The sequence below is a fragment of the Cebus imitator genome, unplaced genomic scaffold (assembly GCF_001604975.1).
Source record: "Cebus imitator isolate Cc_AM_T3 unplaced genomic scaffold, Cebus_imitator-1.0 Scaffold0, whole genome shotgun sequence".
Taxonomy (NCBI): domain Eukaryota; kingdom Metazoa; phylum Chordata; class Mammalia; order Primates; family Cebidae; genus Cebus; species Cebus imitator.
Window position 1 is genome coordinate 5576855 of NW_016107315.1, and position 26118 is coordinate 5602972.

The 26118-nt window shown below is 58.5% G+C and overlaps 3 protein-coding genes across 9 annotated transcripts in view; all 3 read left to right on the forward strand.

Annotated features, from left to right (window-relative positions):
- The window catches only part of COL7A1 (collagen type VII alpha 1 chain), a 32204-nt gene extending 15995 nt beyond the window's left edge, over positions 1 to 16209 (forward strand). For both annotated transcript variants that reach the window (XM_037746055.1, XM_037746031.1), the window contains exons 57-119: positions 104 to 130; positions 326 to 355; positions 471 to 551; positions 635 to 670; positions 746 to 781; positions 873 to 953; positions 1192 to 1227; positions 1632 to 1694; positions 1781 to 1825; positions 3070 to 3105; positions 3178 to 3213; positions 3325 to 3420; positions 3539 to 3574; positions 3662 to 3697; positions 3802 to 3849; positions 4178 to 4213; positions 4333 to 4455; positions 4538 to 4738; positions 4834 to 4869; positions 4951 to 5013; positions 5159 to 5227; positions 5303 to 5347; positions 5473 to 5535; positions 5717 to 5761; positions 6536 to 6571; positions 6693 to 6728; positions 6861 to 6905; positions 7073 to 7105; positions 7185 to 7247; positions 7367 to 7402; positions 7481 to 7561; positions 7676 to 7744; positions 7879 to 7914; positions 7995 to 8036; positions 8239 to 8283; positions 8365 to 8409; positions 9066 to 9101; positions 9184 to 9243; positions 9380 to 9487; positions 9638 to 9709; positions 9850 to 9885; positions 10016 to 10075; positions 10179 to 10223; positions 10442 to 10477; positions 10586 to 10621; positions 10698 to 10754; positions 10877 to 10948; positions 11444 to 11515; positions 11739 to 11774; positions 12124 to 12204; positions 12403 to 12456; positions 12528 to 12581; positions 12655 to 12717; positions 13097 to 13159; positions 13264 to 13380; positions 13551 to 13628; positions 13725 to 13778; positions 13959 to 14007; positions 14624 to 14656; positions 14795 to 14878; positions 15087 to 15179; positions 15309 to 15506; positions 15860 to 16209. In XM_037746055.1, the coding sequence (XP_037601983.1) occupies positions 104 to 130; positions 326 to 355; positions 471 to 551; positions 635 to 670; positions 746 to 781; positions 873 to 953; positions 1192 to 1227; positions 1632 to 1694; positions 1781 to 1825; positions 3070 to 3105; positions 3178 to 3213; positions 3325 to 3420; positions 3539 to 3574; positions 3662 to 3697; positions 3802 to 3849; positions 4178 to 4213; positions 4333 to 4455; positions 4538 to 4738; positions 4834 to 4869; positions 4951 to 5013; positions 5159 to 5227; positions 5303 to 5347; positions 5473 to 5535; positions 5717 to 5761; positions 6536 to 6571; positions 6693 to 6728; positions 6861 to 6905; positions 7073 to 7105; positions 7185 to 7247; positions 7367 to 7402; positions 7481 to 7561; positions 7676 to 7744; positions 7879 to 7914; positions 7995 to 8036; positions 8239 to 8283; positions 8365 to 8409; positions 9066 to 9101; positions 9184 to 9243; positions 9380 to 9487; positions 9638 to 9709; positions 9850 to 9885; positions 10016 to 10075; positions 10179 to 10223; positions 10442 to 10477; positions 10586 to 10621; positions 10698 to 10754; positions 10877 to 10948; positions 11444 to 11515; positions 11739 to 11774; positions 12124 to 12204; positions 12403 to 12456; positions 12528 to 12581; positions 12655 to 12717; positions 13097 to 13159; positions 13264 to 13380; positions 13551 to 13628; positions 13725 to 13778; positions 13959 to 14007; positions 14624 to 14656; positions 14795 to 14878; positions 15087 to 15179; positions 15309 to 15506; positions 15860 to 15876 (3735 nt within the window). In that variant the 3' untranslated portion in view covers positions 15877 to 16209. The remainder of the gene's footprint in view (positions 1 to 103; positions 131 to 325; positions 356 to 470; positions 552 to 634; positions 671 to 745; positions 782 to 872; positions 954 to 1191; positions 1228 to 1631; positions 1695 to 1780; positions 1826 to 3069; positions 3106 to 3177; positions 3214 to 3324; positions 3421 to 3538; positions 3575 to 3661; positions 3698 to 3801; positions 3850 to 4177; positions 4214 to 4332; positions 4456 to 4537; positions 4739 to 4833; positions 4870 to 4950; positions 5014 to 5158; positions 5228 to 5302; positions 5348 to 5472; positions 5536 to 5716; positions 5762 to 6535; positions 6572 to 6692; positions 6729 to 6860; positions 6906 to 7072; positions 7106 to 7184; positions 7248 to 7366; positions 7403 to 7480; positions 7562 to 7675; positions 7745 to 7878; positions 7915 to 7994; positions 8037 to 8238; positions 8284 to 8364; positions 8410 to 9065; positions 9102 to 9183; positions 9244 to 9379; positions 9488 to 9637; positions 9710 to 9849; positions 9886 to 10015; positions 10076 to 10178; positions 10224 to 10441; positions 10478 to 10585; positions 10622 to 10697; positions 10755 to 10876; positions 10949 to 11443; positions 11516 to 11738; positions 11775 to 12123; positions 12205 to 12402; positions 12457 to 12527; positions 12582 to 12654; positions 12718 to 13096; positions 13160 to 13263; positions 13381 to 13550; positions 13629 to 13724; positions 13779 to 13958; positions 14008 to 14623; positions 14657 to 14794; positions 14879 to 15086; positions 15180 to 15308; positions 15507 to 15859) is intronic.
- A 318-nt stretch (positions 16210 to 16527) lies between these two features.
- UCN2 (urocortin 2) lies at positions 16528 to 17604 on the forward strand. Its single transcript, XM_017512837.1, has 2 exons — positions 16528 to 16589; positions 17146 to 17604. The coding sequence occupies exon 2, from the start codon at positions 17158 to 17160 to the stop codon at positions 17494 to 17496; it is 339 nt and encodes a 112-aa protein (XP_017368326.1). The 5' UTR covers positions 16528 to 16589; positions 17146 to 17157; the 3' UTR covers positions 17497 to 17604.
- A 1323-nt stretch (positions 17605 to 18927) lies between these two features.
- PFKFB4 (6-phosphofructo-2-kinase/fructose-2,6-biphosphatase 4) overlaps positions 18928 to 26118 on the forward strand; it is a 49750-nt gene continuing 42559 nt past the window's right edge. Inside the window, exon 1 of one of the 6 annotated variants that reach the window (XM_017513006.2) lies at positions 18928 to 19056. In XM_017513006.2, the coding sequence (XP_017368495.1) occupies positions 18993 to 19056 (64 nt within the window). In that variant the 5' untranslated portion in view covers positions 18928 to 18992. Of the gene's footprint in view, positions 19057 to 23375; positions 23435 to 23499; positions 23738 to 23869; positions 23892 to 26118 lie in introns of those variants that run through there. The other 5 variants (XM_037727206.1, XM_037727191.1, XM_017512951.2 and 2 more) reach the window with 5 other exon arrangements.

A 26118-nucleotide genomic window follows, 5' to 3' on the forward strand; every position in this document is an offset into this window, starting at 1 on the left:
AAAAAAAAAAAAAAAAAAAAAAAAAGAGATGAGCCTGGGGCAAACTAGAGCCAAGCCCTGGGACCTGAGGGCTCCTGTTGACTACAATCATTTCCTTTCTCAGGGCCCCCCAGGACCCCCGGGACGGCTGGTAAGGGCTATACTGGGTCTGGTCCTCTGTCATCACCCTCACTTGCCCCTTTGGCTCCACGTCATGTCCCCTTGTTCTTTCCACCGACTCCCAGTTCCCCCACTGCCCCTCTGAAACCTCACAGACCCTGTCTCCCCTCACCAACCCGTCTTCCCCTTGCTGAGCCATTCTTCTCACTGGTCATTCCCCCCACAGGTAGACACAGGACCTGGAGCCAGAGAGAAGGTATAGGGTCTGTGGGGGGAGTGGAGGAAAGACCCCAGTGTCCCTCCCGACATGTTCTGTCTTGGGCATGCCTTGGCTCCAAGGCTGTTCCTCAGCAAGCTTGTCTCTGCCACAGGGAGAGCCTGGGGACCGTGGACAAGAGGGTCCTCGAGGGCCCAAGGGTGACCCTGGCCCCCCTGGACCCCCTGGGGATAGGGTGAGTGTGGTTGGTCCTGGGGGTGCAGGCCTAGCGGGTGCGGGCCCTCCCAGGCCTGCTCTGATTTCCTCCCCTATCCTCAGGGCGTTGATGGGCTTCGGGGACCCCCAGGCCCACAGGTGAGTAATGCACTTTGCCCTGTCTGCCAAGTCCTCATCTTGCCTTCACCTTTTATCTGACCCTGTTCCCTCCAGGGGGACCCTGGTGTCCGAGGCCCAACAGGAGAAAAGGTGAGAGGATGTGGAGGTTCCTCAGGACGTGAGCCTGGGTTCTCAGACCCACCTCGGACTTGGCGACCTCTTACCACTTTATTTTCCTCAGGGTGACCGAGGCCCCCCTGGGCTGGATGGCCGGAGCGGGCTGGATGGGAAACCAGGAGCCCCCGGGTCCCCTGGGCTGAACGTGAGTCTTGGTAGTCCCTGCCTGGTTTTCCCCTTCCACTGCCCCTTCACGTGAGGGCCTAGACTCCGGCATCGTTGGGTGGTCTTGGCCTTGCCGAGCTCTGGGGCCGCACGTGTTGTCTGCATCTTCAGAGCCCTGCCTGGGTGGGGCGTGTCATTGCCATGCAGGCCTTGGGCTCACAGGGACTAGAGCCCCTGACCCCATGACCATGATGAACTGACTTTGAGTCTCTCCTCAGGGTGCTACGGGCAAAGCCGGGGACCCAGGGAGAGACGTAAGTGAAGGGAGATGCTGGGCAGAGGGGCTCAGGGGCCTGCAGAAGCTCAGGGGCCAGGTCATCATAGTCACCGCATCAAAGAGAGGAGGGGAGTTGGTTCAGCCTTGTCTTTGGGAGGGGTCTCAGTCCCTGACAGACAGGTTTTAATAGAATCCCCCTTTCTGACCTTCTTTGCCTTGGGGGTCTTAATAGGCCTTCCAAATTCTGGTGGTTCTTCCCTTGAGAATCTCAGTAGGATCCCCCCATCCCCTGGGGTCTGTGCCTGAGGGATCTCAGTGGGACGTCCCAGTCCTGAAGGTTTCTACCCTGGAGGGAGATCCTATTGGGGTCTTCTAGTCCATGGGGTGTGCCCCAAGGGATATCTCTGAGGCCCTGTCAATCTTAACAAAGACTTTTTCCAGGGGCTTCCAGGCCTCCGTGGAGAACAGGGCCCCCCTGGCCCCTCTGGTCCCCCTGGATTACTGGTGAGTTCAGACTTTCATGCTACCCCCTTTACCCCTTACTACCCTCATCCGATCCCCAACATCTGACCAATGGTCTGTCCCCACAGGGAAAGCCAGGCGAGGATGGCAAACCTGGCCTGAATGGGAAAAACGTGAGTGTGTCCAGGGCAGCTGTGGCAAAACCTGCCAAGAAACAGCAGCACACGCACACAGCCGAGATCTGAGCAGCACACAGGGCACGCATGCAGACACAGGCATCCTGGCCCAGGCACAGATGCATCCAGAAACATAGCTCTTTTTTGTTTTGAAATGTGTTTCACTCTTGCTGCCCTAGCTGGAGCGCAATGGTGCAGTCTCCGCCCACTGCAACCCCCGCCTCCCAGGTTCAAGCAATTCTCCTGCCTCAGCCTCCTGAGTAGCTGGGATTACAGCCATGTGCCACCACGCCTGGCTAATTTTTTGTATTTTTAGTAGAAATAGGGTTTCTTCATGTTGGTCAGGCTGGTCTCGAATTGACCTCAGGTGATCTGCCCGCCTCAGCCTCCAAAAGTGCTGGGATTACAGGCGTGAGCCACTGCGCCCGGCCTGGAAACATAGTTTCATATGCACACACGGGTAGCCTCACAGACATATAGAGAGTTAGGTGAATGGGTCAGTTTGTGCCAGGATGGGCCGACACATGCCCAGATAACCCACCGCCACAGGCACAGGTGAAGGGCCACAGATTGGTCGACAGGCACAAACACTGGTTTGAAGCCACATTTGGGGCACTTAGAGACATGTTGCCACCCAGACGCATATATGTGCTGTCTGACACACGGACCCAAGACCTAGACCTCTGCCGAGTCGTGGTGAGCCACACATTGATGGCTCTAACCTGTGACATGTGCTGGCACATGACTTTATATCATCACCCATACACCTGTGGTCACACACGTTGAGCTACACACAGGAGTTGCAGACAGATGCCAAGACATATAGCTCTCAAGGCACTGGGGGCCTGTGGCGACATGTATGAGCCCATGCCCACATGCAGACATGGGCCAAGACGTGCAGACAGACCAGGACACAGACCCACGGGGACGTACGCTAAGACACACATGGATATGCACACACCCAGGACATATGGACAGTCACCAGCCCAGAGACACAGAAATGTGGAGCTGCCTCTGGAGAGTCAGAGACAGAGGACATGTGTGCAGTTGCCTGGTGAGCAGGCACACCTTTAGACATGCAGCAGCTCACTCCGACGGCCACAGGCCATGCTCCAAGACACGCACAGCCATGGAGCTACCGGTGCAGACATACAGTCACAGTCATCTGAAATCTGCCAAGATAGTGTCTTGCAGCCAGACACCAGTGAACATTTAGGCTGATGGGAGTCCTCTGCCCACAGGGAGAGCCTGGGGATCCTGGAGAAGACGGGAGGAAGGTAAAGTTCCCGACCTGGGGCCTCTCTGGTCTCTGCTTGGAGCCACGTCTGAAGCATCATTGTCTTCCTTAGGGAGAGAAAGGAGAGTCAGGTGCCCCTGGGAGAGAAGTGAGTGTTGGAGTTTTCTGCAACCTCTGACCCCTGACCCTGACCCTGGGGGATATGACTCCATTCTTTTCTGAGGTCTCAGTGTCCTGATGCTGGCTGCATCCTCCACAGGGTAGTGACGGTCCCAAGGGTGAGCGTGGACCTCCTGGTATCCTTGGACCCCAGGGCCCTCCAGGCCTCCCAGGACCAGTGGGCCCTCCTGGCCAGGTGAGTGTCGTGGGTCATTCTGGGATTTGAGAGCATTAGAAGCCATTGTGTTTCCATGGGCATCCCTCCTGGACAGCCATGGGCCTGTGTGACCCCTGTGTGTTCTGCTGTATCTCAGGGTTTTCCTGGCGTCCCAGGAAGCATCGGCCCCAAGGTGAGTGTGCATATGTTGGGTACGGGGTGCAGTGAGGGGTTGACCAGACTGGGGCACATTTCCCCACCTGGTCATTCTTGTTTTCAGGGTGACCGTGGGGAGACTGGATCCAAAGGGGAGCAGGTGAGGCCCCCACCTTTTCCACATGCCCAGGTAGCCACAGCACCCAGATATGCACACGCATGCCCCATAAGCTGGTCCCTAGCAGTTTGTCTCCATCGCTCTAGGGCCTCCCTGGAGAGCGCGGCCTGCGAGGAGAGCCTGGAAGCCTGCCGGTGAGCCAGGCTTGGAGCCTCTCAACTCTGTTTTGCCTGCCGGTGGGGGCCACCGCTCCATCCCCTTCCCCTTGCCACGAGGCTCCATGGGTTCTATGCTATGTGTTCAGTGCCCTGCCCCATTGGGGTTCTTGTAGCCCAAACTCAAGGGAACTTGGGCAGTGGGGACACTCCAGGAAGGGGCTCCCAGGGGTCTCCAGCCGTGCCTCAACCAAGTGCTAAAGGGTGCTGTGGGTGAGAGGCCTGGGGAAGAGTGTGTGGAAGTGCTTTCCTGAGGCCATGCCAGGCAGAAGGCAGGAGCAGCCCTTCACCCAGCCTTTGTCCCCAGAATGTGGATCGGTTGCTGGAAACTGCTGGCATCAAGGTGGGTTGTTTAGGGGCTGGGAGGGGGGGCAGGTGGGGGGCCCCTGGGGCTAGTGGTGCTTGCAGGTATGGGGGCTGCGGCGACACACCCCACTCCTCTGACCTCTTGCTGTCCCTCAGGCGTCTGCCCTGAGGGAGATCGTGGAGACCTGGGATGAGAGTTCTGGCAGCTTCCTGCCTGTGCCTGAACGGCGCCGAGGCCCCAAGGGGGACCCGGGCGAGCGAGGCCCCCCAGGGAAGGAGGTGAGCTGAGGTGGCTCAGTGGGGTGATCCCTGTGGGGGCATATCTGTGCAGCCACCAGTATTCCCTCTTCCACCCCTGCAGGGCCCCATTGGCTTTCCTGGAGAACGCGGGCTGAAGGGAGACCGTGGAGACCCTGGCCCTCAGGGGCCACCTGGCCTGGCCCTTGGGGAGAGAGGACCCCCTGGACCTCCTGGCCTTGCCGGGGAGCCTGGAAAGCCTGGTATTCCCGGGCTCCCAGGCCGGGCTGGGGGTGTGGGAGAGGCAGGAAGGCCAGGAGAGAGGGTGAGCCTGCAGGCTGGTGGGGAGAGTGAGGGAAGAGGGGTTGGGAGGGGTGGGACCCCCATGGACTTGGTCCTCACTGGCGCTTTGCATTTCAGGGAGAACGGGGAGAGAAAGGAGAACGTGGAGAACAGGTGGGCTGTGATGGGCTCTGTGGGGCAGGGCTGCCTGGGGGCTGTGCCGGGGCTGCCATCCCATTTTCTTGTTTCCTGCAGGGCAGAGATGGGTCTCCTGGCATCCCTGGAACCCGTGGGCCCCCTGGACCTCCTAGCCCCAAGGTGATCACCCCTAGGCTTATGACTGGTGACCAGGAAGCCACCCTTAGCTTGGGCCCCTAGAAATTCCTGTGATCCTGAGATCCATGATGACTCCGTCATGCCTCTGTGACAGAGACATCTCTCCCCTGTGACCTTGTGCTTGTAGGTGGCTGTGGATGGGCCAGGTCCTGGAGTCCCTGGAGAACAGGGACCCCCTGGACTCAAGGGTGCTAAGGTCAGTGTGTGGGATCAGCTCTGGGTCACCCTCTGCCTTGGCACTAGGGACTGACTTGACATCTTATCCCCACAGGGGGAGCCAGGCAGCGATGGTGACCTAGGTCCAAAAGGAGACAGGGTGAGGCCTCTCCCCACCCTTCCATAGAGTCTCCCTCCTGTCTAGGGCACACTAGGAGTGGTGTGCGTATGTACATGAGCACATGGCAGGGACTGGGGGCTCAGGGCATGACATTCTGCCTGCAGGGTGTGCCAGGTGTCAAGGGAGACCGGGGAGAGCCTGGACTGAGGGGTCAGGATGGCAACCCAGTAAGTCCTTGCCCGACAGCCATACATGTGCAAGAAGGTGGCTCTCACATGTGTTGTCCTGTGTGCAGGGCTGGAATCTGCACTTCCTGGGGCTGTCTGGGTCCTGACTCTGTCTGAGGGATGGTGGGTGGAGGGGAAGTTGCAACTGGGAAACTGAAGCCTTAAACCTGTTACTCTGCAGGGTCTACCAGGAGAGCGCGGTGTGGCTGGGCCTGAAGGGAAACCGGTGAGTGGTGGCTGAAGCAGCTGGCCCAGGCTCTGGACCCCTCCGCTAGGTGCTGCTGCTGTTGCTGTGTGCGCCTGTCTGTGTGTACATGTTTGGGTGTGTGCCTGTCTGTGTGTGCTGTGTCTGTGTGTGCCTGTCTGTGTGTGCCTGTGTATGTGTGTGCCTGTGTGTGTGTGTCTGTGTCTGTGTGTGCCTGTGTCTGTGTGTGCCTGTGTGTGTGTGCTGTGCCTGTGTGTGCCTCTGTCTTTGTGTGCCTGTTTGGGTGTGTGCCTGTCTGTGTGTGCCTGTGTCTGTGTGCACCTGTCTGTGTGTGCCTGTGTCTGTGGTGTGCCTGTGTATGTGTGTGTGTGTGTGTGCGCTATGCCTGTGTGTGCCTCTGTGTGTGCCTGTTTGGGTGTGCCTGTGTCTGTGTGTGTGTGCGCACGCGCGCGCGCTATGCCTGTGTGTGCCTCTGTGTGCCTGTTTGGGTGTGCCTGTGTCTGTGTGTGTGTGCGCCTGTGTGTGTGCTTGTGTGTGTGTGCTGTGTGTGTGTGTGCTGTGTCTCCGTGTGGCTGTGTCTGTCTGCCTCTGTGTGTGTGTGTGTGTGTGTGTGTGTGTGTGTGTGCGCGCGCAGGCCCATGTGTGCTATCTATTAGAGGCAGTCCCTGGGTACGTGTTATCTGTGCCTGGAAAGGGTGGAGTATGGAAATTGACCCCCAAGGAAAAAGCCCCCAGAGGCTGAGAACAGCCCAAATGAGGTCCAGACTGAGGCTCATCAGCGCCCTCTCTATTCAGGGTCTGCAGGGTCTAAGAGGCCCCACTGGCCCAGTGGTGAGTACTCAAGAACCTTCACTTCTGCCCCCATCCTGTACCCCGCCCCAAGAGCAGTACCGCCTCAGTTTTCCTGGCGGTGTGAGGCTAACTCCCCCTCATCAGACTATTTCCCCAACAGGGTGGCCGTGGAGACCCTGGACCGCCTGGTGCCCCGGTGAGTGACTAGGGCGCCCTGCCTGGTGAGGGTCTGGAAGGGCTGGGACAGCCACTGGCCACTGCTGATGAGCCAGGCCTTCTCTGTGTTAATCCTTGAGCCCTGTTCCCTGCCCTTGTCCCTTTTCTCTAGGGTCTTGCTGGCCCTGCAGGACCCCAGGGACCCTCTGGCCTGAAGGTGAGTCTAGGTGTGTGGATGGGAGGAGGAGGCTCCTTTGAGCCAGGTCCACGCCCAGGACCGGGAGTGTGTGCCAGCCTCCTGGGCTGTCATCTTCTGTGTGAGGCTGCGCTCCAGCAGTCCTGGCCACGTGGGCTCTGCTCACGCAGTCTCTGGGTTGTTTGCAGGGGGAGCCTGGAGAGACAGGACCCCCAGGACGGGTGAGTGGCCCAGCTCACAGGTTACGGTCATAGGGAGACGGATGGGGTTGGCACTGCCCTGAACTTTCTCTTCCTCCAGGGCCTGCCTGGACCTACTGGAGCTGTGGGGCTTCCTGGTCCCCCTGGGCCTTCAGGCCTTGTGGTGAGTGAGGCCCTCTGGCCCCCGCAGGGATACTGTGTTTTCACCCCTTGGGGCCCATGTTCTCTCTCATGTCCTCCAGTGTCCCTTGTCACCCTGACACCCGACTTGTTCTCCCTCAGGGTCCACAGGGGTCTCCAGGTTTGCCTGGACAAGTGGTGAGTTCTGGGGGTCAAGGGTTGGGCTCCAGGGGTCAGGGGTCAGCTGGCAGCCCTGACAGAGCTCCTCCCTCTCAGGGGGAGACAGGGAAGCCGGGAGCCCCAGGTCGAGATGGTACCAGTGGAAAAGATGGAGACAGAGGGAGCCCTGGTGTGCCAGTATGTGTTCGGCTTGCTGGGGCACAGTGCCCGGCTGTGGACCTGAACTGTGAGGAGTGGGGCAGCGGGGTGCTGGTGGAGAGACCCTGAGATCCTTATGCTGCTCTGCCATAGGGGTCACCAGGTCTGCCCGGCCCTGTTGGACCTAAGGGAGAACCTGGCCCCCCGGGGGCCCCTGGACAGGTGATCTTTGACCCTGACTTCCACCCCCCTCAACAACTCCTCTGCCTCACCCGCAAGCCTGTTTCCAAAAGCCATGGGGGTGGCAGGGTGGGGGCGGGGCGGAGGAGGCAGTAACTCACCAGCATTCCCCATAGGCTGTGGTTGGGCTCCCTGGAGCAAAGGGAGAGAAGGTGAGTGTGTGCAGGGGGGCAAGGGAGGGAGTCCCACAGGTGGGAGCCAAGGAATCCCACTGACCCCTCCCTATTACCAGGGCACCCCTGGAGGCCTTGCTGGAGACCTGGTGGGTGAGCCGGTGAGTGGGGAACTTATGACAGCAGAAGTTCTGGGGGTCCTGTCTCTCCAGTGGCCCAACTTCTAACCTTGACCCATAGTTTACCCACCCTCATGACCCTCAGTTTTCATAGTAGACCCCATATTTGAGCCCTGGCCTCATGCATCCCTGAGTCTCATGTCTGTGACTGATGCCTACGATTCCTCCTGACCTCTGTCAACAGGGAGCCAAAGGTGACCGAGGACTGCCTGGGCTGAGAGGCGAGAAGGTAAGGTAGGCTGGCCCCGGGGCCTAAGCATTGGGCAGAGAAGGCTCAGGCCAGACACCCCTCACTGGCCATTCTGTGCAGGGCGAAGCTGGCCGTGCAGGGGAACCCGGAGACCCTGGGGAAGACGTGAGTCCAGGGCCCGGGCAAGGGCAAGCCTGTCCTGAGAAGGGCAATGGTGGGCATAACGGGCCGCTCTTGGGCCTGGGCACACGTCTGAGCCCCTGAGTTGGGCCACATGCCCACATGTTGTCAGCTTCCACACTCTGAGCTCCGGGGGCCCTGTCTTGGCTTCTGTGTGCATGTCTTTGATCTTCTGTTCCTCACCACATCTGGGCACACGTGTGCTCTAATCTGGTCTCCTGGGTCCCAGGATGCCGCTGAGTTCCTGTGAACCTCTCCTTGTCCTGTGTCTTCGGTCTTCCTTTCCCCTGCCCCTGCCTGCCGGCGTTCAGCCTGTGGCCATGCCTGCTCTCCCCAGGAGTGGACATGTTTGCATTCCCCTCTGAGTGCCCGTGTACCTGCACTCCCGTCTGTGGAGCCAGGTGTCTGCGCTCGTGTGCACGCTCCACGTGCCTGTGGTCATGCCTGAACTCCTGCCTGTCTGTGGTCATATCTGAGCATCCCTCTGTCTGTGCCCTCCTGAGACAGGCCGTGGTCGAATGCCTGAGTTCCCCTGTGTTCATGATCACATCTGAGCTCCCCTGGGAATACTTCTAGGCCATGGCTGAGCTCTGTGCTCATGCTCCTACCCTCTCAAATGCTGTTTGCTGTTGTTTTTTTAGGGTCAGAAAGGGGCTCCAGGACCCAAAGGTTATAAGGTATGTGTACCCAGAATGGTCCCTGCTGGGGTCCTGGTCCTGAGACTCCATGAGCTTGATCTGATGCCTCTTTTCCTCAAAGGGTGATCCAGGAGTTGGGGTCCCAGGCTCCCCTGGGCCACCTGGCCCTCCAGGTGTGAAGGTAAGTCAATGCCCTATCACCAGTTGTGGGGGCATTGGGTTGGACGGCCGCTAGAGGTAGGAGGAAGAGGGAGCTCTGCTGAGACCTGGGAGGGGTCCTGCTGTGACCATTCCCTCCTTTGCTGTGTTTATTTCAGGGAGATCTGGGCCCCCCTGGCTCCCCTGGTGCTCCTGGTGTTGTTGGGTTTCCAGGTCAGACAGGCCCTCGAGGAGAGATGGGTCAGCCAGGCCCTAGCGGAGAGCGGGTAAGGGACTGGGAGCAGCATGTAGGGGCTTGGTGAATCGGTGGTGGGTGAGGAGGGGCCCCTGCTTTGAGGGTTCCCAGTCTTGAGGGAGCAGAGGGCAGGAGGGTTCCCAAGTCACTCTCTGCCTCTCTTGCCCCATTTTTCTGGTAGGGTCTGGCAGGACCCCCAGGGAGAGAAGGAGTCCCAGGCCCCTTGGGGCCACCTGGACCACCGGGGTCAGTGGTGAGTAGAGGTGCCCTAAAGCCCCACTTGCCTGATTGCCTGTCCTTGAGAGGACTTATGATGGGGGCTGTGCCACACTGTGGGGTGCTGGGGGAGGCGCTTTGAAAGCCACAGGACCCTCACCTCACTCTGACCCACAGGGACCACCTGGGGCCTCTGGACTCAAAGGAGACAAGGTAGGTGGGACACGTGCTACTGGCTGTCTCCTGTGCCCTTGTCACCCACTCCAGCCTTCACTCATCTCCTTTGACCCTGTGTCCCCCACTGATTCCCCTCACTGATCTCTGGTGTCCTGTTGGTCTCTAGGGAGACCCTGGAGCAGGGCTGCCTGGGCCCCGAGGCGAGCGCGGGGAACCAGGTGTCCGGGTATGTGTGTCCTACTCCACAGCCAGGAGCTCCATCTCCCTTCATCCCGCTCTTCCCTCTGACTTCCAACCCCTGAGTCAGTGAACCTAATGTTACCATCCAGGGTGAAGATGGCTACCCCGGCCAGGAGGGACCTCGAGGACTCACGGTAGGTCCCGCTGGGGAAAGTGCCAGCGGTGTGACTTCAGTCCCCTGCCTGTGCCCTCTGTGCCCCAGGACTCTCTGCCATCCTCCCTAGCCTTCTGGTCCTCTTCGTCTAACCCTGTCCTCTTTGTCTGGTCCCCAATGTTTCCCTCCTCCCCTGGATCCCCCTCTGTCCTCCACTGCCCCAGTTCCTGTAGCTCACGGTTGCCTTCTCTCACACAGGGGCCCCCTGGCAGCCGGGGAGAGCGTGGAGAGAAGGTAGGAATATGGGAAGGTCCTGGCGTGAATGGGGTGGGTGAGTGGATATTAGAATTCAGGCCGGGGACTCCCCAGTTTGGGTGGGACTCACACTCTTTCACCCAATAGGGTGATGCTGGAACCGCAGGATTAAAGGGCGACAAGGTGAGTGTCGGTGTGGAGAGGGCAGAGCAGGGGCCGGGGTGCTCCCGACTCCTCTGAATCCTGCCTGCCCTCTCAGGGAGACTCGGCCGTGATCCTGGGGCCTCCGGGGCCACGGGGTGCCAAGGGGGACACGGTGAGTAGGCCCACAGGCAGACTGGGTCTCCCCTGGGTTTGGGAGGAACCCCATGGGACTGGCCCAGGGTATCTAGGAGCTCAAACCTTCAGCCCCTTACCGTGACTTTTTACCCAACCCAGGGCGAACGAGGGCCCCGGGGCTTGGATGGTGACAAAGGACCTCGGGGAGACAATGGGGACCCTGGTGACAAGGTACAGGGAAGAGGGTGGTGTACTCTCTGTGGGGTCCTGTGGCTGTGGGGGTTTCACAGCATCTGTGAGGGCAGAAGGGGAGGAGGAGGCTTTCTGGGGCTCAGTGGGAAGTGTTCTGTGGCTGACTGTGGAGTGGCTGAGGCGGGGGGCTCTAGGGGAGTCAAGGTCTTGGTGTGGGGTTGGGAGGAGAGCTCTGTGAACTGGCCCTATGAGGGGCTCCAATTCTTGGGTGTCCCCATCTGAAGGTGCTTCAGATGGGAGGAGGAACCCAGTGGTAAGAGGGAGGAGCAAGAGTCTGGGTCCTTGGGGTGAGAAATGAGCCAGTCCATGGACCACAGCCCCCAGCTCCACCATGCTAGGCATGGGCTGGGAGGGACGTGATGCTGGGGCCGGTCGGGAGTGACTGAGCTCTTCCCTGGCTGGCGGGCTTGTTGTATTCCAAGCCCCCAGCCTGGTCTGGTCCTGATCGTGTCCCTCTCCTGGTTACTCCCACAGGGCAGCAAGGGAGAGCCTGGTGACAAGGGCTTGGCTGGGTCACCAGGACTTCGTGGACTCCCGGGACCCCAGGCAAGTCCTGCCCCAGGCCCAGGCCCAGGTCCAAGGCCAGCATCTCACACACACACCTATCCTGGGAGTCCTCTGGGTGCCAGGGGTCCTGGCTCCCTCGCTGTTGGCCCCATGTGTGTTTACCCGGGATCTGTGTGTGTCCTGGGCCCCGGCCACACATGCAGTGGATAGGCCAGTGTGGGGGACAGTCCCACTGAAGGGCTCCTCCATCTGTTTCTCACAGGGTCAACCTGGTGCAGCAGGGATCCCTGGTGACTCGGTAAGATGCCCCCGCTCCCCCAGGGTCTCCTGCCCCACAGGGCCCCCATCGCGATGGTAGTACCGCTGATGTGGTAGCCTTTGACCTTACAGTGACCCAGTGCTCTCATGGTGTACTCATGTTGCCCAGGGTCCCCCACCTCCACAGTAGCCCCCTATGAAGGTGTCCCCTGCCCATGGAGACCCTTGTCCCCTGCCTATAGTGACCCTTGTCCCCATGCCAAGCCCCAGTGGCTCTGGCCTCCAGAGGTGACTCCCACCCCATGGTGTCCCCTACTCACTATCCAGGGTGATTCTCTTTGGTCCCTCACTGACCTCCTCTGACCTCACATGGACCCTCTCCCTGCTAGGGATCCCCAGGAAAGGATGGAGTGCCTGGTATCCGAGGAGAAAAAGGAGATATTGGCTTCATGGGTCCCCGGGGCCTCAAGGTAGGACAGAAACAAGATTGTTTTTTGTTTTCTGGTCAGGAAGGCCTAATGTTGAAGGGTGAGGGGCTTGGGGTCCGATGTTAGGGTGCGGGGTCAGAGGCTGGAGTGTCAGGCCTGTCTGGAGAGTTGGTTTCAGAGTGAAGGGGTCACAGGGTGAGATGTCTGGGAATCACTTCTTCACCTGCTTTTCTCCCTCAGGGTGAACGGGGGGTGAAGGGAGCCTGTGGCCTTGACGGAGAGAAGGGAGACAAGGTACAGAGGGGATGGGACTGGGGGGCTATGGGGCCTGGGGCTTAAGGCTCACCCGACTTTGATGCCTGCAGGGAGAAGTTGGTCCCCCAGGCCGCCCCGGGCTGGCAGGACACAAAGGAGAGATGGTGAGTGTGGGCACACTTAGAATGAGGGTGCCACGGGTGGACCGGGCCAAGCTCATGTCTTTTTTTTCTCCAGGGGGAGCCTGGTATGCCGGGCCAGTCGGGGTCCCCTGGCAAGGAGGGCCTAATCGGTCCCAAGGTACAGGGTCTATGGACAGTAGACATGATGGGGGGTCAGGATGGGGCAGGAGAGCTCACAGTCACGTCATGGCGGTGTAGGAACAAGGAAGGCTGTGGAGGGTTGGGACTTTGCAGGATGAAATGGGGCTGGTCCTGAGGTTTCAAGGTGGGTTGGGATCACAGTGGAGTTAGGATGAAAGCACGGGAGGTGGTGGGGGCATGGGCATCAGGGCAGGGGGCTAGAGTGGAGTTGGGGTCATGGGGACCACATCTGGTGGGCTCACAGGTGCTTGGGTAATAGGTTTGGACATTGGGCCAGGGAGCTCATGGGAGTTCAGGGAGGTTCCAGAGCTGAGGGAAATCAGGTAGAAGGTCTCTCATGCTTCTTCCGTTCCCAGGGCGATCGAGGCTTTGATGGGCAGCCAGGCCCCAAGGGTGACCAGGGCGAGAAAGGGGAACGGGTGAGTTGAGGCCGTGGTCATGGTGAATTGAAGGGAGCATGCCCTTTGGGAGACAGTCCACCTTTGGGACCTCTGATTACTGACTCTGTCCTGTCTCTCTCCAGGGACCCCCAGGAATTGGGGGCTTCCCAGGCCCCAGGGGCAATGATGGCTCTGCTGGTCCCCCGGGGCCACCTGGCAATGTTGGTCCCAGAGGCCCCGAAGGACTTCAGGGCCAGAAGGTAAGGAGCCCCAGTTCTGACTCCTGACTACTGAGCCTTCCCTACCCTTCCAATCTCGTAACCATCCTCCAGCCTGCCTGCCCCAACCTCTGAAACTGTGACCCTCAACCTGCCTGACTCCTGACCCCCACTGCCTCTGACCCTGCTCACTTGGTCTCTGTGTCTGACAGGGTGAGCGAGGTCCCCCTGGAGAGAGGGTAGTGGGGGCTCCCGGGGCCCCTGGAGCCCCTGGTGAGAGAGGGGAGCAGGTAAGTAGGGATCCCTGGGCTTGGATCAGAGATTGGGGTGAACTCTGTTGTCCCTGAGATCAGAGGTCACAGCCTGGTCCTATCTGTTGGACATAGGGGCGGCCAGGGCCTGCTGGCACCCGAGGTGAGAAAGGAGAAGCTGCACTGACGGTGAGCATGGGCCTGGGTGGCCTGGGTGGGCTGGGGCCCTGCCTCCCTCACCCAGCACCCTGACCCCTGACCCCTGGGCCCTGGCTCCATGTGGTCCCTCTATGATCCCTGCATTATGCGCCCTCTGTCCTTCCTGTGAACCACGGGTTCTTCATGGTCCCCTTGGTCTTCTGCTCCCAGGAGGATGACATCCGGGGCTTTGTGCGCCAGGAGATGAGTCAGCACTGCGGTGAGTGGGGCCCAGGCTGCAGTCTCCCCGGTTCCACCCCTGCCCCACCCCAGCGCCCTAGGCAAGGGCAGGCAGGCCCCTAGAACTTACAGGGCAAGCGGTCAAGGAGATGGGGGGATGGGTGGATACACAGAAGGACACGCATGCTGCAGGACTGACACATGACACGTGTCCTTAATGGAGGAGAGACAGGCAGATGAGGATCGCCACACAGTGTTCTCGGATGTCCAGCTTGGCTGTGTGGGGAGCGGGATGATGGTGGGAGCAGAGCTGGCCCCCTTGGGCCTGACCTGGACCCGGTGGGATATGATGACTCTGAGGGGCATCAGAGTGAGGCTGTCTCTTCCCGTCTCTGTACCGCCTGCCTGTTTCTGAGGCTGGCCTGTCTCTGTCTCATGCCTTTTGCTGGCCTGTTCCCAACTTCCCTCTCCTCTGCCTTCTTCTCTTTTTCCGTCTCTCTGTCCATCTCCCACCCTCTCTCTTCCTCTGTCTCCTGTCTGTCACTCTCTCCTGCTGTCTCTTTATGTATTTCTGCCCCTCTGCATGTGTGTCTATCTCTCCATCTTCCCGTCCTTCTCTCTGTCATTGTCTCTCTACCCCTCCCTGCCCCCTCTAGCCTGCCAGGGTCAGTTCATCGCATCTGGATCACGTGAGTAGTTTTCTACTCCCAGAACTTTCTTCACCCCAGGCCCTGCCCTGCCTATCACCTGGGTCCTGTCAGTGGGGTTGGCTGGGATGGCTACCCATGGTGACCCCAGGGCCCTGAGGCCCCTGCTCTTGGCCCCAGGACCCCTCCCTAGTTATGCTGCAGACACTGCGGGATCCAAGCTCCATGCTGTACCTGTGCTCCGGGTCTCTCATGCGGAGGAAGGTGAGGACAGCTGAACCTGAGGGGTAGGTGTGGGTGGGGCCCAGACACGCCCATGGGTGCCCATGCATCCAGGGCACATGCCAAGCACATAGGGTCTGCATGCAGGACACATGCATGGGCTCTCTGTGCACACATGGGAGATGGGTGCTGCCCACCTCGCCCCGGGGCCGGCAGCCACTGCTCCCAGCACACCCTGCCTTACCTGCAGAGCGGGTGCCCCCGCAGGATGATGAGTACTCTGAATACTCCGAGTATTCTCTGGAGGAGTACCAAGACCCTGAGGCTCCTTGGGATGATGATGGTGAGAATGGGGGGCTGCACTCAGCAGAGCTTGGGGAGGGGCAGGCAGAGCTGATCCCTGCTGACCTCCCACTAACCTTTCAACCCTCTCTGATTCCCACCACCCCGCTAACTTGACGACATTGGCCAGACCCCTGCTCCCTGCCGCTGGATGAGGGTTCCTGTACCGCCTACACCCTGCGCTGGTATCATCGGGCTGTGCCAGGCGGCACAGAGGCCTGTCACCCTTTTGTCTATGGCGGCTGTGGAGGGAATGCCAACCGTTTTGGGACCCGTGAGGCCTGCGAGCGCCGCTGCTCACCCCGGGTGGCCCAGAACCAGGGGACAGGTATGGGCTGAGCCCCCCACAGTAGGGGACTGGGCACTGAGCCTACTCGGGTTCTTGGGGAGGAGTCCTTGGGCCAGGGTCCCAGGTCAGGGTCCTGGGGGAGACGCTCCCTTAAACTAGGGGACCTGGGGCAGACGCCCAAGCCAAAGAGCTGAATATAAAGCCCTAGCTGTGGAGCCCCCAGTAGGGTCCCCTTCCATGTTCCCTCCTTTAAAGACCTAAGCATGGACCCCTCTGAGGTCAGAACCCCACTTCCTGCTGTAGCCTCAGCTCCCTCCCCATGGGCGCCTCTGTCTGGGCGTCTCTGGGTAAGGTCAGATGGCTGACAACTGTTTCCAACCCGTCCTCACCAGGTGCTGCCCAGAGCTGAGGCCCAGATTATGAGCTGACATTCAGCGTCCCCTGGAGGAGTCGGGGTCTCAGCAGAACCCCGCTGCCCCTCCCCTTGGTGCTAGAGGCTTGTGTGCACGTGAGCGTGCGTGTGCATGTCCGTTATTTCAGTGACTTGGTCCCGTGGGTCTAGCCTTCCCCCCTGTGGACAAACCCCCACTGTGGCTCCTGCCACCCTGGCAGATGACTCACTATGGGGGGGTGGCTGTGGGCAGTGAGCGGATGTGACTGGTGTCTGACCCGCCCCTTGACCCAAGCCTGTGATGACATGGTGCTGATTCTGGGGGGCATTAAAGCTGCTGTTTTAAAAGGCTCCTATTGTGACTGTTTGGGAAGATGGGGGTGTTGGGGGGAAGGTTTTCCCTGGGGGGTCAGTACTATTCTGCATGGGTACAAAGTCCCTCTGCCTGGACCTGGTCACTGCCTTGTGATTCTCAGTCCCCAACTTGTCCCCAGAAAGGAGTAGATAGGGCAGGGGCTAAGGATGTGTCCCCACTGCCCCCCAGGAGGGATGAGTCATAGGTGGGGGGCTGTCTCATGCCAGGAGGCATGTCCCAGCTCCCACTCCAGGGGGCTGAGGGCGATAAATGGGCCCTGAAGTGGGGTAGAGGGTCAGACCAGAGGACAGCATTGCCTAGCTCCAGCTCCAGGCAGCCACAGCAGCCTGACTGACTCCAGGAGCAGCTGGTGGCGGTAGGACTGGGTTGGGTCAGGATGAGAAGGGTCTTGGGGGTTGAGTGGACCTGGGCTTTGGCTTTGTGGAGGGCTGGGACCCAGAGGGCTCTGGGATCTCTGGCTGCTTTTCTGCCTCCGAGACCCCATTCCCGCCCTTCTCTTTCCTGGATCAGCTGCAAGCTCTCCTGCTGAGAACCCCCTGTCTTCCCGTGGAGCCTCTGTGTTTCTCTGTCTGATTCTTTCTTTCCGTCATGCTCTCTGTCCCTGGGATGGTTTTTGTCTGTCTTCTTCTTCCAGTCTCCATTTTACTCTGCCTCCATCCCCTTCATCTCCCTCTCTTGCTGTCTCTCTGTCTCTGGATTTCTTTGCCTCCTTTCTTTCTGTCTTGCTTTCTGCCTGTCTCCTTCTGGCTCTCCTCTTGTCTCCCCTTCTCTGTCTCTGGGCTGGCCTGGCCTCTAATCCCTTTCTCCATTTCTTCCTCTCTCTCCATCCCCCTCTCTGTCACTCTGCCCTTGCCATCTCTCTGTCCATGGACCCCAGGTGACCTTGCCCTGAATCCGTTTTCTCCTTGCAGCCTGACCTCACGATGACCAGGTGGGCTCTGCTGGTGCTGATGGTCCTGATGTTGGGCAGAGTCCAGGTTGTCCTGGTGACCCCTATCCCAACCTTTCAGCTCCGCCCTCGGAACTCTCCCCAGACCACTCCCCGACCTGCGGCCTCAGAGAGCCCCTCAGCTGCTACCACACGCCCCTGCGCTGCCCAGAGCCGCTGCAGCCCCACCCGGCACCCCGGCTCACACATCGTCCTATCACTGGATGTCCCCATCGGCCTCTTGCAGATCTTACTGGAGCAAGCCAGGGCCAGGGCTGCCAGGGAGCAGGCCGCCACCAATGCCCACATCCTGGCCCGTGTCGGCCGCCGTTGAGCCTGAGGGAGGGGGTTACAGTGATGGGGCCACCCTGGATGGGAGGACCTGGGGGGCAGCCACACAGCTGGACAAATGCTGCCACATCTGGGCATACAGTGTCTGGACATTGCCACCTGCAGCCACTGCCATGCAGTGTCATATCACATCTGAGTGCCCCACAGAGTCACAGTGTGTCTGGACAGCCTGGACATTGGACATTGCTATGTTGGGTCACTGCCACATGGAGGTTCGCCATGCCGGTGTGCCCCACAGACCTAAAATACGTCTGGACAGCTTGGATGCCACCATGTAAGGTCACTGCTGCGGCGAGTCTTGCTATGTGTGGGTGCCTCACAGTCACAGAGTATCTGGACCCTGCCACATGCGGTCACCATCACATTACTTTCAGGAGCCTCAACACAAGAGCTCAACACTCCCTCCGAGACCAGTCCCTCTCAGGCCCACAGGTCTGTCCTCCCGTAGGCCACCACACAGGGAAACGCTGGCTGAGGGTCATTTGCTTGCTCTGTACCCCATGAGGCAGCACCTGCCCCAGATGGACGGGGCTGTGAAGGGTGACATGTGACCCTGTGACCATGGCAGCCTTGCCTTACGGATGCATGTGCGCATGTGTGGCTGAATCTCTGACAGCTGTGTGTGTGTGAGCAGGGTAAAGATGCATGGGGGGTCTTGGAGGAGTGGGTGCTTGTCCCCCAAACCTACATGAAGCAAGCACAACTCCCAGTCAGGCACTGTCCTCCCCATGTGCCCCTGCATCCGCAGCCTCAGCCCATGCACTTGCATGGTTCAGGGGAGACAGGGCTCAGGCTGCCGGGGCTCTGACCCAACTCTGTCCCCCTTCATGCACAGATTGTCCTGGGCAAAGGTTTTCACCTTTCTGAGCCTCGGTTTCCTTATCTGTAAAGCAGAGCGGCACCAGCAAGCATGTGAGCATTGTGTAGATAGCAGACATGGAGGTCCTGCAGCAGGAGGTCTCAATAAATGTAAAGCTATTGAAGGGTGGGATGTGTGAGAATCCCAGTCCTGTGTACACAGGCCATGACATGTAAGGGCTGAGTCACACCTGGCTTCTCTGCCTTCCTCCCCCACTCCCCACTTAAATGACCTGGTCCCTTGGTTTGGAAGGACTAGGTTCTGCCTGATTTCACAGCCCAACTCCATTGCTGGGCCAGAGACGAAACTGACTTTCTGGGTGGCATGGATCGGCCTGCCTGCAGAGTGGGCAGGCACTAGGTGGACATGAAGGCAGACACTGGGTGTCATGGGCAGCTCTGGTGGGAGAGGGAGGCCGTACTGGCTAGAGTGTGGCTGGCTGACTGGAGTGGGGGCACTGGCGCTGCCCTCATAGTTGTAAGCAGCCCTGTGGGGGCGGGCCTTGGGCGGGCTGGGGAGGCGGGGCTGCGGGAGCCGCTGCGCTCTCTCCAGAGTGCTGGGCGGGGTGACCCCACTCTGGAGCTGCAGGGGGCAGTGGCCCTGGCCAGTTTGGTTGCAGGATGGACAGAGGCTCTTTAGGAGGCAGCTCCCTGACGGACCTGGGGCCAGGGAGCAGCAGGCAGGGTAGGCTCGGGACAGTGTGGGGAGTGTGGGGAGTTAGGGAAAGACCTGGATGAAGTCAGGGTGGTGCTGGAGAGGTGCCAGAGGGTTGGGGGGGTCTTCCTGGTATAGGGGTGCTGGGGGGAAGCATTCTTCTGTCAGTGGCCTGAAGGAGGGGGAAAACTATCGCCTTGCAAGGGAGGGGGCTGGGCCAATGGGGAACTATAAATAGTGTCTTCCTCCAGCCCAGGGGGAGGGACCGCCAGCTGGAGCTGCCCAGGCCCTCCTGCTCTGCTCTTTGCTGGCCTCCGAGGGATCATGTTTGTCCAGGTCTCCTCTCAGGGGTCACACCAGTTTGGGGAAGTCTAGAGGCTCATTTGGAAAGGGTTTCACATGATGTGCCTTTAGCCCTTAAGCCAGCATTTCTAGGGTATCTGCTGTGTGCCTTGCCAGTCTTGAGCTTCTCTGAACACCTGCTGTGTGCTGAGTTTGGTCATAAACCTCTCAGAACCCTTTCTGTGTGCCCCTGCTGGTCCTGAATCCCTAAGCACCTACTGTATGCCCTGTGCCAGGCTGGAAGGAGGAAGTGCAGATCAGGGTTCCCAGGCTGCTTGGTGACATGGCTCTATGCCTCCAAGTCAGAACCTCACGCTCACTGTGAGCCCTGAATCCAGGGAGATACAGGGGACAATCCTTTGCTGGAAATGGCCAGAGGAAACTGGAATTCCTGGAAAATCCTGAACCTCTCAGTGGACAGCAGGGGTGGGAGTGGAGGGATATATGGGGAGGGAGGCAATAGAGAGAAGCAGGCCCCACACAGCCTGCCCGTCTCCATACACGCCGGGGCGCAGGGCTTGTGAGTGCATGTGCATCTGTGTGTGCATCTGCATGTGTGGTTGTGAGCTGTGCCAGTGTGTCTGTGCACATCAGTGTGTGGGCCTGTGTGGCACACACTGACACCCCGGGTCTTTATGCTGCAAAGGGTGGTTTGTGGGCCAGGTGTGGCGGCTCATGCCTGTGAACCCAGCGCTTTGGGAGGTTGAGGCAAGAAGATCGCTTGAGGCCAGGAGTTCAAGGCTGTAGTGAGCCGTGATTGCACCACTGTGCTCCAGCCTGGGTGATGGAGTGAGACCCTGTCTCAAAACCAAAACAACTGTGTGTGTGTTGCAGGGGGGATGGTTCAGCAGTTCTGTCAGGACTGGCCGGTAGATACAGGGACTGGGAAGGGTATGAGCTTTGAGGACTGGCCATCACATGGCTTCTAGGCTGGGACACTGGGAGGAAGTCCAGTGGTGAGTGCAGAGGGCACCATGGGAGCCAGCCAGGGTCAGGCTAGCCAGGGTCATGGTGGGCAGAGGCTGAGCAGAACATGTTGACACATGTGTGCACAGACAACCCAGCATCCTTCCCACGCCTGAGGCAGGACAGTGGCTCGCTGAGGAGGGAAAAGCCATGAGGGCCAGGGATTCTACCAGGCATCTGCTGAGGCCGAAGGAGCAGAGCCAGGACAGCAGCTCCACGGAGAGGACACGGTGGGGCAGGAGCACAGGTGTAGAGGTGGACTGTGTCATGACAGTGCAGTGTGGGAGGCGAGGTCTGGAAGGCTGGGAGTTGAGCTGAGTCCACGCTGCACTGTGAACTCACCCTGTGCACTGTGCCCTTCTCCCCCTTCCTGGCTGTCAGTTTCCCACCTGAGAAACAGGGCCATGGGAGAGGAGATGGAGAATATCCTCAGAGCAGATGTGGACCCTGGCCTTGGGGAGGAACCCCAGGCATCTCCTGATGTTGACCTGTGGCCTTCCAGCTGAACACAGGGACTTGAAGGAGGGTGCCTGGGTCAGCCCCGAGTAGACTTTCCGGGGAAGAGAGGGAGGTGCAGAGCTGTTGCATTTCCTGGGAACCAGGCTCATCCTGTCTGGGTGTGAGGATGTCTTCCCAGAGATAGCCCTGGCCCCCTGCCCAGGCCCGCTGTCTCTACCCCCAGCCCTTGAGTAGCATCCCAGGAGGTCTGGGAAGAGAAAAATTGACAGGCCGGAGGAGGCACTAGGTGTCTGTAGATGTCAGAGGAGATAGCTTTTGCAATGTGTGCTGTGGGTTAGACAGGGTGTGGATATGTGGTAATGAGGTCTCAGAGGCCACAGTGGCCCCGGGATGGCCTTGGCAGTAGCCAGAAGACAAGAGGACTGGCTGTGTCAGGAACAGAATGAGTGGCTTTGGAGAAGTAGGGAGGTCATAAGGGGCACCCAGCTCATCAGGAGCCGCCCATGGATGTGCTCAGATCTGCTGGGAATGGGGTGGAGGAAGGAGTGGGTGGATGCTGCAAAAGGAGGATGAGGAAGGAGGAAGTCATTGACTCTGCCTGGGACAGGGTGTTCCCAGGGCTAGTAGCTGGAGCTGGTTTAGGGGAGGGTCCAGGTGGGCGTCCAGCATGTGGACCTTCAGAATCTTCATTTCCCATGAAGTGGGCAAGACATCTGTGTCTATCATCTTTTTTTTTTCTTTTTGAGATGGAGTTTTGCTTTTGTTGCCCAGGCTGGAGTGCAATAGTGCAATCTTGGCTCATTACAACCTCTGCCTCCCAGGTTCAAGCTATTCTCCGGCCACAGCCTCCCAAGTAGCTGGGATTGTACAGGCATGCACCACCATGCCCAGCTAATTTTGTATTTATAGTAGAGTCGGGGTTTCTCCATGTTGGTCAGGCTGATCTGGAACTCCTGACCTCAGGTGATCCGCCCACCTTGGCCTCCCAAAGTGCTGGGATTACAGGCGTGGGCCATGTGTCAGTCATCTTAAGGGACCTTGCCAAGCTTTAAAGAGCTGGGTGGACTTGGACTGACCCAAGGCAGGGCTGTGGCAGAGAGGGCATGGGAGGGGGTGCTACACCTATAGTCCACGAGGCCAGTCTTGTTTCCCATGCCCTCAACACCTGGCTCCTGGCTGGGTATACATTGGACAGAGAGAACTTAAGGATGCAGGGCCCTTGCCAGGGGTGTTGTGGTTGACATCGCTAGAGGGCAGTGTGGCTCAGGTTCAAGCTGTTTTGGTGGGGGCTGGGGTAGACAGTGTACAAAGCTTGAAGAGGTGGGGCTGGGAGCCCGAGGAGGCGGGAGCCTGCAGGAGTTGGGTAGAGTGACAAGAGTGACCCAGCAATTTCCAAACTTCCGATCTCTCCCCTGTTCCTTGTCCGCACTGCATTTTCAAAGACAAGAGGGAGATACAAATACAGTAAAAGACAACCTTAACGTATTTTAAAATGGATTTCTTAGAGATTGACATATTTTATACTATAATACTGTAAGATTGACAATGTGCGCTGGGCACGGTGGCTCACGCCTGTAATCCCAGCACTTTGGGAGGCCGAGGCAGGTGGATCACAAGATCAGGAGTTCAAGACCAGCCTGGCCAACATGGTGAAACCCCGTCTCCACTAAAAATACAAAAATTAGCCGGGCGTGGTGGTGGTGGTGGGCACCTGTAATCCCAGCTACTTAGTAGGCTGAGGCAGGAGAATCCCTTGAACCCGGGAGGCGGAGGAGGTTGTTGTGAGCCGAGACCTTGCCATTGCACTCCAGCCTGGGTGACAGGGTGAGCCTCCATATAAAAAAAAAAAAAAAAGGTTGACAATGTGCACATCCCATCGTCCTGATAAAGAGAAAATATTAACATATTATTTTCAAAAAATATGTAAAAATTTAGTTGGGAAAAAAAGAAAATACTAAAAAACAAAACAAATTTAATTGGTAAAAATCAAATTCTGGAAAGACAATTAAGATATTGCCAGGGCTTAGTGAGTCCCCAAAGTACTTGGTTACAATGTTCCACGCATTTGCTCCTGGTGAGCTGGAGTTTAGCCCGAGCGCCCCAGCAGCCAAGGCAAAGAGAGAAAGAGGAACAATATCGAAATGTGTTTTGCGTCTCTATCCATGAGATAAAGTTTTCCAGCGTGGTTGAGCACACTGGAAAAGGAGAGTTCCGGGGCTCGGAGCAGTCAAGGGGGGGCCCCGAGCTGGGGCAGGAGGGCGCAGGGAATTGACGGCTGGTACAGCAGGCCTGGTGGCCCCTGTCTGCTCTGACCAACCTGGCCATACGGGTCACGTAGGCCTCGTCCCACTGCATACACAAACTCCTCCCTCTTGGGCGCCCTGGGCTCCCCGGCATAGCAAGCAGCAGAATCCACGCGTGCCGAGGCTCAGGGATGCAGCGCCAGGGTGGGGCCCGTAGGTGGAACCTATGCAAATCAGCGGAGTCAGGTACTGGGCGCTGAGTTTGCGCATCTGGGGCGGGGCCTGCACAATCCGGGCCTTGAACTGGGGCGGGGCCGGCACGATCCGGGAGTTGAGCATGCGCATTCTTGATCCTGGCCTGAAGATCTGGGCTCACTTTTTCCAAAACGGGCGGGTAGGTGAGTTGGGCATGCGTGGTCGGAGGCCGGGCCCTTTTCAGATGGGTGGAGCCGCCTCACACTCTGGGGCGGGGCCTGCGGGAAGATAGACATGGGCTGTCGCGGCTTGAGGAGGGGCGGGACCCGAGGGGCGGGACCTCGGGTGGCCCGAGGTGGCCCGGCTGCTGTGTTGGAAGCGGCGCAGTCCGACTCATCCCGGCCCCGGGATGGCGTCCCCACGGGAATTGACCCAGAACCCCCTGAAAAAGATCTGGATGCCATACAGCAATGGGCGGCCCGCTCTGCACGCTTGCCCGCGCGGTGGTGAGGCGAAGTCCTCCGGGAGGGGGTGGGAGGTGCACTGCGATGGGTGGGTAGGGCGGCCTGGGCGGGGGTCTCACATGGAGAAGGGGCCGGAGACAGGTGGGGAACCAGGGACAAGTGAGGCTGTCGTTACTGGCGAGGCTGCTGGGGTCAGGTGAGGCGGTCGTGACAGTGGTGGGCCAGAGACAGGTGTGGCAGAGCAGGGGGCGGGGACAGGTGTGTGGGGGCTTATCGGCTTGGCAGCGGCTAGGTCTGGCCACCATCACCTGGGGAGGGCGCTGGCCGCCTCGCTCCCCACCCCATCCCCATGGCCCCCAGCCTGGGGAGGACTCTATGGGCACCCCAGGCCCTTCCCTCTCTACCGGTCAAGGAGTGTGGGCAGGGTTGTTGGACTGGAACTGACCTGTGTGACCCTAGGCGAATTACTTGGCCTCTCTGAGCCCAAAACTTTCAAAGGTGGGCTAGTTTTCCAACAGGAGGAAGGGTGCCTCTTGGTCTTAAAGCTGAGCTTGGGTAGGAACTTCAGCACAGATGTGCTCAGTATAGAGACAGAAAAGTATGCCATGTGGGCCTGTGTCGGGTTCCCTAAGCATGTAAGCATCCACCTGGGGTCATGGGGGTACAGTAAAACTTGAGGGTGAAACAGCTAGGAGAATGCTAATATTCTTGGAATTGTTGAGGGGCTCACCTTTCCTAGAGTCCCAGGTGTTTAAATCGCTTCTTTGAGCTTCTCCCTGTCCTTAAATGAGCCAGCATTTTTTTTTTAAGAGATGAGTCTCGCTCTGCTGCCCAAGCTAGAGCAAGTGCAGTGGTGCGATCATAGTTCACTGCAGCCACCACCTTCTGGGCTCAAGAGATCCTCCCACCTCAACCTCTTGAGTAGCTGTGGCTACAGGTGCGCCACCACACCCAGCTTTTTTTTTTTTTTTTTTTTTTCTTGTCTAGAGACGGGGTCTTGCTATGTTGTCTGGGCTGGTCTCCAACTCCTAGCTTCAAGTGGACCCTCTGGCCTCAGCCTTCCAAAGTGTTGGGATTACAGGCGTGGGACCTGGCCTGTAACTTTTTTATTACCAGGAAAAAGAAAGATTTGTTTTAGGAGTAACTGAAACATTGTAGTGAATTTGCAACTTGTCCAGGACCTCAGAGAACATCTAGTATAACTGATGGTGAAGGGGAAATCAGGAGATTATGTGACATGGCTGGGTCTCCCTGTGATCGTGCCTCTGCTTATGTATGATAAGCGAGGGGAGAGTTCTTTGTGTTCATCCTGCTGCAGCAGCCTGGAGTCACCGCTTTGATCATGATATGAGTCTTGGGGGAAGGGTATTTCTGCTCACACTGTGAGTCCTAGTAGGGGAAGGCCATGTTTCTGACCAGACCGAGTTGTAGTAAGTCATGGCTCTGACTGTGGTAGAGGTCCCGGTGGGGCCGTGGCTGTCTACAGTGCACACTCAGTCCTGAGGGCGATGGCCAGCCTTCCTTTGAGACTCTTCTGGAGGTGCGGAGGCTGAGCCAGTCTGTGTTACTACAGCTGTGTGGTCCTGACTTAGCCGGGTAGCTGCTATTATTACATAGAGGAAAGGAGTGAGGGCCTGGACTTTGTTTCTGTTTGTTTGTTTTTTTAAGTCTTTGTTTTTTTTTGTTGTTTTTTTTTTATGAGACAGAGTCTTGCTCTGTTGCCCAGGCTGGGCTGCAATGGCATGGTCTTGGCTGACTGCAGCCTCTGCCTCCCAGGTTCAAGCTGTTCTCCTGCCTCAGCCTCCTTAGTAGCTGGGATTACAGGCACCCGCCACTGTGCCCAGCTAATTTTTGTATTTTTAGTAGAGATGGGGTTTCATCATGCTGGCCAGGCTGGTCTCGAACTCCTGACCTCTTGATCCGCCCACCTCGGCCTCCCAAAGTGCTGGAATTACAAGCGTGAGCCACAGCGCCCAGCCATGTTTTTTTTGAGGCAGAATTTTGCTCTTGTTGCCCAGGCTGGAGTGCAGTGGTGCAATCTTGGCTCACTGCAACCCCTCCTGGGTTCAAGCAATTCTCCTGCCTCAGCCTCCCAAGTTGCTGGGATTACAGGCATGCGCCACAATGCCCGGATAATTTTATATTTTTATAGAGATGGGGTTTCATCATGTTGGCCACACTGGTCTTGAATTCCTTACCTCTAATGATCTGCCCACCTTGGCCTTCCAAAGTGCTGGGATTACAGGTGTGAACCGCTGTGCCCAGCTAAGTCCGTGAGCCTTTAAGAAGCAGGTCCTCTGCCGGGCGCTGTGGCTCACGCCTGTAATCCCAGCTCTTAGGGAGGCAGAGGCGGGAGGATAGCTTGAGCCCAGGAGTTCGAGACCTGCCTGGGCAATATAGCGAGACCCCGTTCTCCACAAAAA